At 32.4% G+C, this 13511-nt stretch overlaps 1 protein-coding gene across 1 annotated transcript in view; it reads right to left on the bottom strand.

Annotated features, from left to right (window-relative positions):
- Positions 1-1167: 1167 nt before the first annotated feature.
- The window catches only part of LOC145690616 (uncharacterized), a 36936-nt gene continuing 24592 nt past the window's right edge, over positions 1168-13511 (bottom strand). Inside the window, exon 3 of the mRNA XM_081765678.1 lies at positions 1168-5601. Within this exon, the coding sequence (XP_081621804.1) occupies positions 4999-5601 (603 nt within the window). The 3' untranslated portion in view covers positions 1168-4998. The remainder of the gene's footprint in view (positions 5602-13511) is intronic.

The following is a 13511-nucleotide window of genomic DNA, read 5'->3' as shown; positions in this document are numbered from 1 at the left end:
ATGAAAAAAGGGAAGGGAGGTTGCGTGATATCCATATCTCAGAATTCTTTAAGGTTAGAGTTACTGTTTGGACTCTTCATCTAAAAGTAATTAACATGTGCTTAACGTTTTACGATGTTTGGCCTAGAATGGAAGAAAAAGGGGTGGGAATGCTTCCCTAAATTGCCCATACGAGATGTTCAAATTTTGTGTGAGACTTCGAGTTCAGACGAAATCTAAATGGAAGGTACAGAAGGAAGAACACAAAATATTGAGTGCATATCTAATAAATCTGTTTACATGTACATTTTATGTGCAGTCATTTTGATTGGTGAATTGTCTGGGAAAAGAGTTCTGATCTGCGTTCAGTTTACCAATTAATATACGTATAAAAACAAATAAACAGAAGTCTCTAAGATTATTGAAAATTGAGCATAATAGTATCTGGCATTTTCTTCCTACAGTTTTCCCAATTATTTTATTAAGGTACAAAGCATTATATATAATTGGACAATAAAATATACTTAAACGCAAACAATAAGTAAATTATAACAAACTGAAGAAAACAGTGAAAAGAGCGTACTGTAAAATACGCGAGTTATTTTTATTTTTTTTTTTTATTATGAAAATAATTTATCTCAAAGATATGTACACAGAAGATAATGAAAATTATAAAATTAAAGATCATACTTCTAAATAAAATGATTTCGGAAAGAAAGTGCCATTTACAAATATGTATAACTGAATAAAACATCATTTTTGGCTACACAACGTACAGATAATGTGCTCAACATTAATTCTAACAAGAACGTACGAGATTAGATACGACTCGTTCTTACTAGAAGAAACACAAAAAATGAACAAATTCTATTTTAAGTTGGAAAGTTTAGATAAGTGTATCTATGTAAAATAGATTACGACTGCGAATAAGGGAAACGGTATTTGGTAACGCAAAGATTAGTCAAGTTGTTATTTGAAGTTAGTAATTAATAGTTTCTAGGTAGAACATATCCCAAGATATGGAATAACAAGATATTGAATATAATTTTACGTGAATACAGGGAAGGAACACAAAATTTGGTTTATTTTATCGTGTTAAAAGTTACAAAGAAAAATAAGATGATCACTGGGACGTTAATTAAAATCCATTTTTAAGTGCTAATAATAAGTTCGCAATAAAACACTATATTAATATATACAGGATTTTCTATTAAAATATACAAAATAATTTTAAACACATAGTAAAAGGCGAACATAATAATACAGGTAATCGCATCACAAACAGATGTACGGACAGTTTCTTTCATTTCCTTTAGCTACAGATATGTACAGTTCATTTTAGCCATTTTAATAATAGAAAACAAAATTGCACATTTTGCCTATACGTAATGAAAATTTATGAACGTATATATACACTTTTCAACGCTTATTTTTATCAGTTATTATGTTTGAATTTACAAATAATTTCGCAAGAGTTCTATTACATTTTGAAAACTGAGTAGTCAAAGCTTTTGAGAAATCATACAGAAATTCTTTTATTACTTAAATTTTCTTAACATATATTTACATATCAAAGCATTATCACGTTTGCTCAATATAAACTGTGATATCGGGGAGCACATATACACTTACTTTCGTTATTGATTGATAACTGAATCAATAACGAAAATTTAGCATAACATCTATCAGTTTTTTGTATAATAGTTACAATGGTAAGTGTCAATGAACAGGTCGACTGATACATTGGAAGGAAATGAGAATATTGACGTATACAATGGTTATCCAATACACAGTCTACGTAATGCGATTAGAAATCAAACTCACGACCCTGCGCTACAGAAGTGACCACTATGCCACCCTGGTCCCAATAATAATTTATTCCATTATTCAAGTAAATTGTGATAAAATCACGAATAACAGTACTTTTTTTTAGTAGATAAGACTTCATATATCTTTAATGTCACCCTTTCAAATAATGACTCTTATTACACTAATAGACTACTATATTAAGATAATCACATACACATATATATCTATCATTCACAAATATATAAAAATTACCTCTCTATTCTACTATCTAATAAAGACAATGTACATTTGCAGTACTCTGTATAAGCAATTCATGTTCAAATATTTCTATTTATTTTGTTAGATAATATCTATATAACTGGGACAAAAATAGCACTAATTTCAATTGACTAAACTAAGTGTTTAAAAATTAAAATATAATGTACTTATATAGAGAAATCATCTATACTAATTCATTAAACTTCTTAGGTGAAATCAGATTATTAATAGTAGTTACTTTGCAATGAACTATATAAACTGGGTATCAATGTACTAGTCAAAGAGTTAGATGCCTTTGTTTTTATAAATTTCGTCTCTTTGTTTTTCATTACTGTCGAGATTTTGATATGTCAACATTGACAATCTTAACATGCATTATTTACGACAATTGTGTCAATTTTATTTAACATGCATATTTTAACATATGTGGAGACGAATTTTGAAAACTTCTAAAGTTTATGCACTAGTGTTACCATCCACAAAATTGGTAGTAACCTAGTATAAAGTATAATTTATTAGACGCAAAATGACTAACTGAACCACAGGAAAGTCTCAATAAACCAATAATTTAACGTACATTAATATACTTTTGTAATGAATTTAGTTATTTAGTTAAAACTGGCTAAGTTCAACTATTTTGTACATGTCAAGTTGTAATTCTGCAGGTTCTTAAGGAGATAAGAAGCAGTATACAACTCTCAAGTTGAAGAAACAGGTATTATTCTCTCACAGATAGACTATTTCAAGTTTTTGATCATCTCCAAATGAACAGTGCTTGCTGGCAAATTCACAATTCAAGATAAAATGTTATCAGAAATTCAAGTGTTTTTCCATTAGTCATGATGATATTCAAAGAGTAGTTTATTTGCTGTACAACTACTTAATGTGCCGCTTAAAATATGCTGTGAAAATGCATTGAAGGCAGCACTGACATAATGAAATGACCAGAAACGTGTGCAATAATGTATTAATCTGTTTCTAAAACCATTTCAATAAATTAAAAATAGAACCATGGATGAAGTCATCTGCGAATTTTAAAGTAATAATGTATTCATAATATTAGCCGATTATTCAATTTATTGAATTTCTTTATATTTAGCTTATGTACGTTAATCTAGTTTTAAATGGCGAGATTATGTATAACTTCATAGAGAACTCTCTTCTGTGTTTAAAGGTTCGTAATTCCTTTCTTTTATTAAAGTTCAAGTCGCTTCTTATATTGCATGTTTCAAACTATGAGGCTGTGTGAATTACCTTGTAAGAAAAAAGACGGTCTGTCACTTTTGTCCTTTTTTCCCCCTAGTTTATACATTTAGTTTTGAAAATTCCTTGTTATTTCAAACTAAGATTCAAGTATTTTCAAGTATTTATGATATGAACAAGACAGTACATATTGTGACTAAATATTTTATCAACTATTTATAAATAATATTATGCATGCAGTGCTTTATTTCAATAGCATCTCTTACATCCCAAAAATAAACTAGTTAAGTTAAATATATGTATGTACATATCAGTAGTGCCTCCTCTTCCCTTCACAGGAATTGTGCTGAATTATAAGACATTTATCTGTGCTGATCTACATAAATACATAAGCTGCACTAACAAAAAGATCTGCTATTCCACTGTAAATGGTCAAATCTTAAAAACTTACAAAGATAAGGCTGTTGTCTAGTTTTACATAAGATACACACTCAGGATATATTCTTTGTCTGAACTCTCTCTTTCAGTTTTAATTTTCATTCTTGTATCAATCTTGCATGTTTAATCTTTGCAAGCTTTGATGGCCTTGGTCACAGACGAGGAGAAAAAGCAATGAAATTATCAATACAGAAAAGATAAAAAGGGCTCACTGAAGAAGAACAGCGCACCAACACAGTTTACTGTATGGAGCTTGAAGTTAGTTTTCATTGCTTTTCTACTCTTTTTTTTATCCCTTAATATTTCTATTGTTCTTTTCGCTTATAGAAGAAAGACGATGATTCTGAAATTGAAACAATTATACAAGAACTAAAAGTGACATGACATAGCACCATGGTGAAAGTAAACAAAAAAATCTGTGGAACAAATATTCACGATGTATATTTCTCACTCATTGACTGACGAAATACTGCATTTGAAGAAGCAAATTTTCTCAAATTTTAAACCATTTAATGTAACTTTAAAAAATCGGATCTGAACTTACTTTAGAGAAACCATTATCTAACATGTTACATACATTAAGGAAAGGAGTCGACTTCTTTAATTTTATAATACGTAACGATGAATTTATTTTCCGTTTATGATTCCTTAAGCTTTCCATAATTTTGTTTGACCAATAATTCTTACTATGCAAGTAAGCACACAAATCTAACAGGAAATTCTCATCAATATCACCTGGCAATATATTCTCAATTCCCATGAATGCAAATATCCTGCAAAGGATCATCAGATAGTATAGTTAACAGGTATGATACATGTTAATGCTATCGTACTCTCTAAACTCAAAATGGTTTCTGGAACATATCGCGTCTACGTTTATCACACAAAGAAACGTATACGCGACTTCAAATTTGAAATTTAGTGATTTTGAATTTCTCTACCAACGCATTGCACAAGTATCAAGATAAACAACTCACACGAACTAACGGTTCCATTCTCAATTTAGACAATGCTCATGTTTCTAGTCAATTGCATAAAATGAAGATTCCTTTCCTTTAAAACTTTCCAAATCGAAAGATAAACCGCTTTAGACACAACAGTACACAATTATGAGAAGTTTATGGAATGCGCTACGTGTAAAAAGAGGATTTCATATGTTGGATTTTAACATATTTCAATTGTAGCTATGTTGGAGTTGATTCTAATCTCCAATGCATGACCTACATGCCATTTTTAAACATGTCCTTCGTACATTTACTTCCTTGTACAGAAGAATAACAATTCAGTCAATTGGAAACTCTTCAAACATACTCAATTGGACGCTTTCTCGGATTCTTTCTTTTTCTTGGCAAGTTTCTTTTTCTTTTTCTTTGAATGTTTCTCCAGGTGGACTGCTGAATGCTTAATAAGATATATTTCATTAGCGTATCCCTTGCCACAATATACACAAATGTATTTTTTATCGTGTTTAACACTGTGTTCTGCAAGTTCTTCTCTCGTGGAGTAAGCCATGTGACAATCCGTGCACTTATACGCTTTATCGGTGTCATGAGAACGAGCATGTGACTGCAGGTGGCTGAGCTGAGCAAACGACTCCCCACAGGACAAATACGAACAGACGTAAGGTCTCTCACCGGAATGTAATCTCATGTGTTGCTGGAGGTGGCTTAATTGAGTGAATCGCTTTCCACATAGAGGACTTACACACTCGTACGGACGCTCGCCTGTATGGATTCGACTATGTTGTTGAAGATGGCTCAATTGTTTGAATCGTCGATTGCAAGTAATACATTCGTATGGCCTGTCGGAAGTGTGAATCCGCTCATGCTGCGCCAAATACGTTGCCTTCGCAAATATTTTGCCACATATGGTACACCTGCAATCTATCGCCTTCTCTTTTGCTTTCACTTTCAGCTGTAATAAAAAATAACAAATGGAGAATTATCTTTGACAACAGAAGTTACCATTACAAACTAAATACTACTCAATAAGTACTAAAGGCTAAGAAAAATATTCTGTTATATACTTTTAAAGAAAACTTATTTAAACATATTGAAGATCTGTAAATATATAACTAAATGTAACAGTATTGTGACAGGGTTTCATTACTCACTGAGAAAACTCTACCCACTTTTCACATTTTAAATTATACTAGCTGAACCTGCGCTCTATACACAGCGCATCATTTACATATAAGCATGAATCTCCATGTCATTCCTCACACCTGTACATGTACCTTTACAAACACAAGTGAAAGATGTCTTGATAAAATCGGCAAGGAGTACCATAAAGGGAAGAATTTTTTTCCATTATGTTTTCAATGTCTCGTACCGTTTGCAAGATTGAGCCTACTTCCAGTTGGAGTTTCTAATTCATGTATGATCAGTGTTTTCTTTCTTCTTTCATGCAGTATGTAATAAGCAAATACATTACATACACAATTAATTATAATGGCAGTGATATATGGTGTTCATTGGGCAAAACACTACAAACGATAAACATTCATTTTAGACTAGAGAAATGGATGTCCTTCGTTTTTCATTATCATTTGGCCATGGAACAAAGGCCTGAGAGATATACAACCCCTGTATAAAACTATGTTGTGTTGGAATGTATAACTCATAGGATATGGTGCTTTTTTTCAAAATTTCAACACTTCCAGTGTACCCCTCAAAAAGGCAATAAAGAAATAACGCCCATGTTTTTTAAATATTCAATTAGAACTGGACAATCTACACAAAATTTGGAATCGACCAGTGAAAACGGCACTTTCTAGCACTTATGGTTTACGAGATTTTATTGTCGAAAGGATTGGAGACAAACATACAAACCTAGCATTTTAATATATAGATATTTTAACTGTAACGCTTATGGGATCTTTACCAGAGTCTGGAAAATGTCTTTCACTTCCGTAAGCCAGCAATTCTATTCCAACGTCAGTGACTAATTTTCGGTCAATCACTGTTTTTACTGCAATATCTAAGGTTTTTAAGTACGTGCTTCACGATCAACTTGGCGAATTTTCATACGAGCAGAAGCTTTAGAACCAGTATTTAAATCATACCATAGCACATCAATAGTCTTACAACAAATCACAAATCACAGATGACTTTAGATTTGCAAAAGAGCAAAAACAAGTCATTATTTCGTACTGCTTGATTTTTTTCAAGCATTTCAAGAAAAAGATTTTGATATTTTGATAATTTACGCACAAAAATAACGTTCTGCTTTAACTTTACCCTCAATGCAGTAGACTATGATTCAGTCTTACCCGTTGTTACTTCGAATGAGCAATTGGAGAAATATATTAATTGTGGTCATATTGTATTCGTTCTATTTTATGTGTATTGTATACATACGATCTTAGAAACACCATAAAATATTCTAAACAGGGTTGTGAAAACCCAGAATTTTTAAATAAAAAAACCCAGTCCAATGGTTTTTATTAGGTAAAATTGGGTTTTATTGGGCAAAGTTGGGTTTTATTAAATCTTGTATTCCTAATTAAAATACAGTTTATGCATTCATGTTCTACTGCACACAAACTACGAAATTCCGTTGTCGCACGAAGGGAATCCGTGAGGTTCCATCAGCGTTTTGTTGGACACACTTTGCACCATTGTCACTCGCTTATGTTTTGATTTCTAGAAAGAAGGAAGTGCACAATTTTGTGTTAAATAACAAACAGGTACGTAATTCTTTATATCTTCTATATGTACAGTATATATAAAAATAGATGTATCTGTGTACCTGTGTGTGTTCCAGCATAATAGTGGAATGCTAGGAGCACTCGTATACTTGCTGCACATATAACTTGGTACACATATAACTTATAATATTATGGGATTACGTTACTCCTGGGAAGTGGGAGGAAAGATGACACATAAACATATTCGAAAAAGACTGAAAGACTAATATTAGTATCGAATCCATAGTTTTCGAGGTGGCTGAGATGAATAGTCACTCCCGATGGTTTCAATTCCAAGTTCAGATCCCATCGGCCAGGGGATAAGAAGAGATGAAAAATAAAGTATCCACAATTAATGTTATTTGTTGTTTTTGATTGCATCACGGGAGAACCGCTGACTCATATATAAAATGAACTGAGAATATAGTTAGTACCTATCTCAAGCTGGATTCTTATCATGACTAAAGCGCGGAACTAATGGCAAAATGCCATAAATCCCATACACTGCATTTTTCATATTTTCAGGAAGAGTGTAATTTCAAAGTTTAGAAGCAAATTGTTGCGCCATTTTTCATTTTCTCTTCCACTGCTCTTGACACATGCATAAATGACAGTACCAAAGACTTGGCTCACACTTAAATGGCTAAGCGATTGCAGTGTCTGATAACAACTGCAGTCTATTGCCATTAGAATGTGCCAAGTGAAGAGGAAACGCTAGTGTGTCTTCAGTTCTTGGAATTTTAAGTGAGAAAGATAAACAAAGATGCTTACTTGAAATAAATAGCTAGGTATGGGAAGTTATTGTGAGTCCCTGGCATGCGTAAAACAGAGCTTCTGTTGGTATGCATTTCAGAGTTTCAAGATGACGAAAGTAATATTTCCAGGAAAGAGAAGATGGAAAATTTGTGACTGAATTTGGGTGTGGTATATTTTCAACATTTGACAGTACTTTGCAGCTGCCTTGTATCTCAAAAAAACAACGTGACAAAAGAAATAAAACGTTTGAAAAAGTTGGAGATTAGTTAAAAGTCAGCGACTTTTTTTGATGGAGAGGTCAGTTTGTTATTGTAATTGGCTTCTCCATTAGAAAAGTCGCTGACTTTCCACTAATCTCCAACTTTTTCAAACTTTTACTTTTCTTTCTTCCCTAAAGTAGTGTTTGTTTTTGAGATACGAGGTAGCTGCAAAGTACCGCCGAAAGGTTCTGTACTGTTTTGCAAACTACGTATGTGAAATATGCTAAAAAGTGTTATTTTGTTATAAGCGCTTCAAAATACAAATTTGCAAGGACACGAAAATCAGGTGGTAACAAGATTTAGAATCATATTGAAACATTCACGAATCCTGCGCACGTACTAACAGTTTTGCGAATGATTCTTATTTTATCATTTACGGATAAAATATTGTCAAAAATTCAAAATCTGAAGGTTTCTGACCTATTATATCCTCTTTGATAAGACTTTGTTGTATTATATGCTTATATAGATAGTACTGGGGTTAATTGTTTTATAGGGCAGGTACATTAATAAATGCTCTCCTCTCAACATTTAGGAGGGGAACATTGGCCCATCTTTTAAATTTGGAAATTGTTTTAAAACTATACTGGTAAATGCCCTCTACAACTTGAATATATACTTTTGTAAATTTGGTTGTTGCTCCTTGTCCCCTTCTATGGATACAAAATTGTTAAAAATATATGGTCAAAAGAAATACTTTATATCTGGGGAAAAAATTGAATTGAGCATGAAGAGGGAATCTTGGATGTTTACTAATATAGATTGAATACAGGGTCCCATTGTCTTTCATTGGACATGAGTACTTTGAAACATTCTTCTTAAATTTTAGGGGAAGTACATTTGGGCCACCCTTAAATTTTAAAAAATATCAAAAAATAAAAATTGATTTTTAGGATTCCGGTAGATACTTTTTGTAAATTTGGATGGTCTACTTGTGTCCTTTTATGGCACAAAAATGGTCTAAATTTAAATTTGTCAAGTTTGACCTGATCTTCTTTTAAACTAAGGAACAACTCATAGTTTAAGGTCACTGATATAATCTGATTGGTTGATCCCTGCCTCTGTCATACTTAAACATTAAGGATTGTAGTCTAAGGTCATTCGTGGAAATTCATATTTGGTGCAATTTGTTTGGTTGATCACTTCCTCTGATTATCTTCAAATTTTGAACTTGAAATGGAGATTTACGATTTAAAACGTGATAAGCAATTATTAAAACCGATTGCTATACTGTAAATAATTTTTTTTTACACTTTAAAACTTAAGAGTTTACAGATCATTAGTGAAGAGTTACCTTTAACGCAATCTAATTAGTTGATCCCTGCCTCAAACTCAAATTTTCAACGTGAGACCTGATATGTAATTATTGTAATCTATTGATATACATCAACAATTGCACACTCTGAACCCCAGAATTGGAGGTACGTCTCATAGTCTAAGATCAATGGTGTGAAAATTTAGGACTTGAACCTGATGGGTTATTATTAAAATCAATTGATATACAACAATAATAATTTCACACCCTCAACTTAATTAACAACTTACAGCCTAAGGTCATTTGCGAACATCTATTCTTGGTGCAATCTGGTTGGCTGATCAATGTTCTTTTTTTCTTTCTTTCTTTCTTTTTTTTTCTTTTTTTTTTTTTTTTTTAAGTTTCAAAATTTTTGCTTAAAACTTTTAGTTTGAAAATTTTTGAACCTTAGAGTTATAGTTATGACTGTCTGAAATCACTGGTGGAAAAACATAGGACTTGAAACCTAGTAAGTAATTATTAAATCTTATTGATATCCATCAATAACAATTTCAGTTTCAACTTGAGTCACAACTAAAAGTTCAAAGGTCATTAGTGGAAAACTATCCTTAGTGCAATCTGCTTGAGTGATCACTTTCAAATTTTAATTTATTTTATTAAAAACATTTTAAGAAGTTTAAAGTTTTATTGATCACTGCTTGAAATTTTTTTGAATCTCAGAACTGTAGTTAAGATTCAGTCTGTCTAAACATTTGGAACTTGACACCTTAAGGTTAATTATTAAAACAGATTGATATTAACAATTTGACACTTGAACTTTCGAACAAATTACAGTCAATACTGTTAGTAAAAAGCTATCCCTGGTACAATTGATTGGCTGATCACTTCAAAAGTTCCTAGAAGTTTTAAAATTGATTTTGATTAGTTTTGTTTTTTATTTATTTATTTATTTATTTATTTATTTATTTTTATTTTATTTTATTTTATTTTATTTTTTGGTTTGATCACCTTTGTTTAAATTTTTGCAATTATTAAAAGGCAATCATTGCAAACATTTGGCAAACATCTGCAAATCATTCCAAGGACAGCCTTCCATTAATAACCTTAGATTATGGTAAGTTCCTCAAGTTCAAAAGTGTGGAATGGTTATTCTTGGATGTCAATCGGTTTTGATAATTACACATCACGTTTCAAATTCTAACTTTCTTAACCAATAACTTTAAATTATGAGTCGTATCTACAATCCTAAGGCTGAAAAATTTTTAAACCAAAAATTGAAAATAAAATTTAAGTGATAGAAAAATTTTTCGAACTAAAAATTTTAAATAGAGATTTAAAAGTGATCAGCAAATCACACTACAGCAAGAACAATTTTCCACCAATGAGTTGAGTTGATTTTGAGTTTAACTTCCCTTTCACCAGCGAGGCTATATAACACGTGGACCTACTGATTAACATGGAATCCAAACCATCTGAGCTCCCGCCGGGAATCGAACCCGGTTTCCACCAATGATCTTAAACTATAAGTTCTAACCAAAGTAGCCTGTAGACACACCATAGAAAGCTGGAAATAAGGTCATTCGATTCATTTTATAATACTAAATAATATAGTAAAACCCTACCGAAATCCACCTTGGGGAAACTTCTACATGGTGGTTCAAAAGTTATTGATATTATCAAATGTGACTACATAGTCGCTGAGTAAAAAACAATACTCCCAAAACCCAGAAACAAATCCTAAAATGCTGGAAATAACGCCATTCGATTTACATTATTTAGCTAAATAACTTATTAAAATTTCACCAAAATCCATCTTGGCAAAAGATATACAGGGTGATTGAAAATTTTGTGAAATCGAAAAAATATTACTTACACTCGCGCTGACAAAATGGAATAAACAATCTAGAGATAAATTGTTAAACGCTACAGATGATATGATTTTAGCATTTCTATTATGCTGAATAACATATTGAAACGTATAGTAACCAAATCCATCTTGGTGAAGATCGTATACGGTGGTACGAAAATAACTGAAATTGAAAAAATGGGCACATTCCGTATTTCTTCATAAGCTAATGACAGTACAATAGTCTTATTTTTAACGTTATTCTGCTTAAATTTTCATTTTAGAATTTTTATTTGTAATACAAAAAAATCTACTACGTACTATTATGTTGATGATATGTCTGGTGCGCTTTATGCTACTATGTTGATGCTAATGCAACCATTCTTATTTGTTTCATATAAAACCACTATATAATGAAGTGCGAGACTCCCCAGCATGGATACATTCAACTCAGACAATTCTAATCGAAGCAAGGATATGTGCATAATCTGCGAGATTCAGTGATAACATCAAGGATTGTCTCGTCACTGTCAGAGAAAAAAGGACTTAGAACTATTAAATCATTTGCACAAGAACGAAATGACGTCAAGCTCCTGCATGAATTGGAATGGAAGTTACAGTCAGAACTGCATGTTAAAGTTCATGAATCTTGTAGAAGAGAATGTACTAACTCCCGACGAATGCGTATTCCTGGAAGCTATTCTAAAGAAACTAAGTCGCCAATTTAAAAGCGGTTGCGCTCAGAATGTGAACCATTCAACTGGGAAACTGACTGCTTCTTTTGTTGTGAATCTTGTGTTGATCTTCAGCATCCAAATAGTGTAAAATTTCGCAAAGCTCAAACCATACATTTTCGTGATAACATACTTGAAGTTCGTACAGAAAGGGGAGACAAATGGGGAACCGAAGTTGCAGGAAGAGTGAATCAATGTGTATATTTCATAGCCCCTGATACTGTGTATCACAAAGTTGTTATGAAAGATTCCTTGGGAAGCTACAACCACAAACTCAAACAGGGACCCGTAAAGTGCCACCGTCAACATGTACTAACCCTAAACAGGAAAACAAACTTCCAGGTCGTCAGAAAGATGCAGAAATGATTATACCTTGAAAATCTGTGTGATTGGATGGAAAGTGATACTGAATGGCATTATATGACTATAAGTGATCTTCACATATAAAGATGTGTGAAATAGTGGGAGATACAAACGTTTATCCCACTAAAAGACTGAAAGAAAAGCTATTAGAGCATTATTAAGAACATATTCTAGTCAGTTCCAGTCAGGGAAAGCCAGACATAGTATGCTTGCGAGATATGGCAACATTTATCATAAAGGAAATGTGGCATACGAGAAAACAAGGTAGTCATGAAGACAATACCACACGTATAATAATCACGGCAGCAAAGATCATTAAGGCGGTTGGTACCTCTTCGCTGAGTCGAGTTTTCCCCTATCTAATAACATTGGAACTTTTTTCATGTTTTTCTCAGCAAGCAATGAACAAATCCTTACAAAAATTTGCATGCAGTCAGGTCGATAATAAAGGAATCAGTGGCCCCGGTGGCTCAGTGGTCGAGCGTTCACTTCTGGTGCATGGGGTCCCAGATCGCGCCAAGTGAACTTTGTGGTGGACAAACAAAGTCTGCGTGAATTTTCTCGGGGTTCTCCCGTTTCCTCCCACTTTCTTTATTCCACCATTTCATTCATTACTTATCATCACCGTCTCCTTTAGCCTAGCCGGCGTAACTGTGGGACGTAAAACTTACAGATTTCATTTTATTTTCAAATTTCCTGTGTGAAATAATAATAATAATAATAATAATAATAATAATAATAATAATAATAATAATAATAATAATAATAATAATAATAATAATAATAATAGGAAACTGTGGCACAAAAGATTGTAATGAGCAGGGAATATCACTGCATCTTTGACACTAATAACTTAATTAAAATGTGTTGTCACCTCATCGGTTCCTCCTTGCCAGTTTGTTTCCCTGACCTGAGACTGGCC

The sequence above is a fragment of the Thermobia domestica genome, chromosome 7 (assembly GCF_964235325.1).
Source record: "Thermobia domestica chromosome 7, izTheDome1.hap1.1, whole genome shotgun sequence".
In the NCBI taxonomy this organism is placed as follows: Eukaryota; Metazoa; Arthropoda; class Insecta; order Zygentoma; family Lepismatidae; genus Thermobia; species Thermobia domestica.
This window is presented reverse-complemented; position numbering and strand designations above follow the sequence as displayed.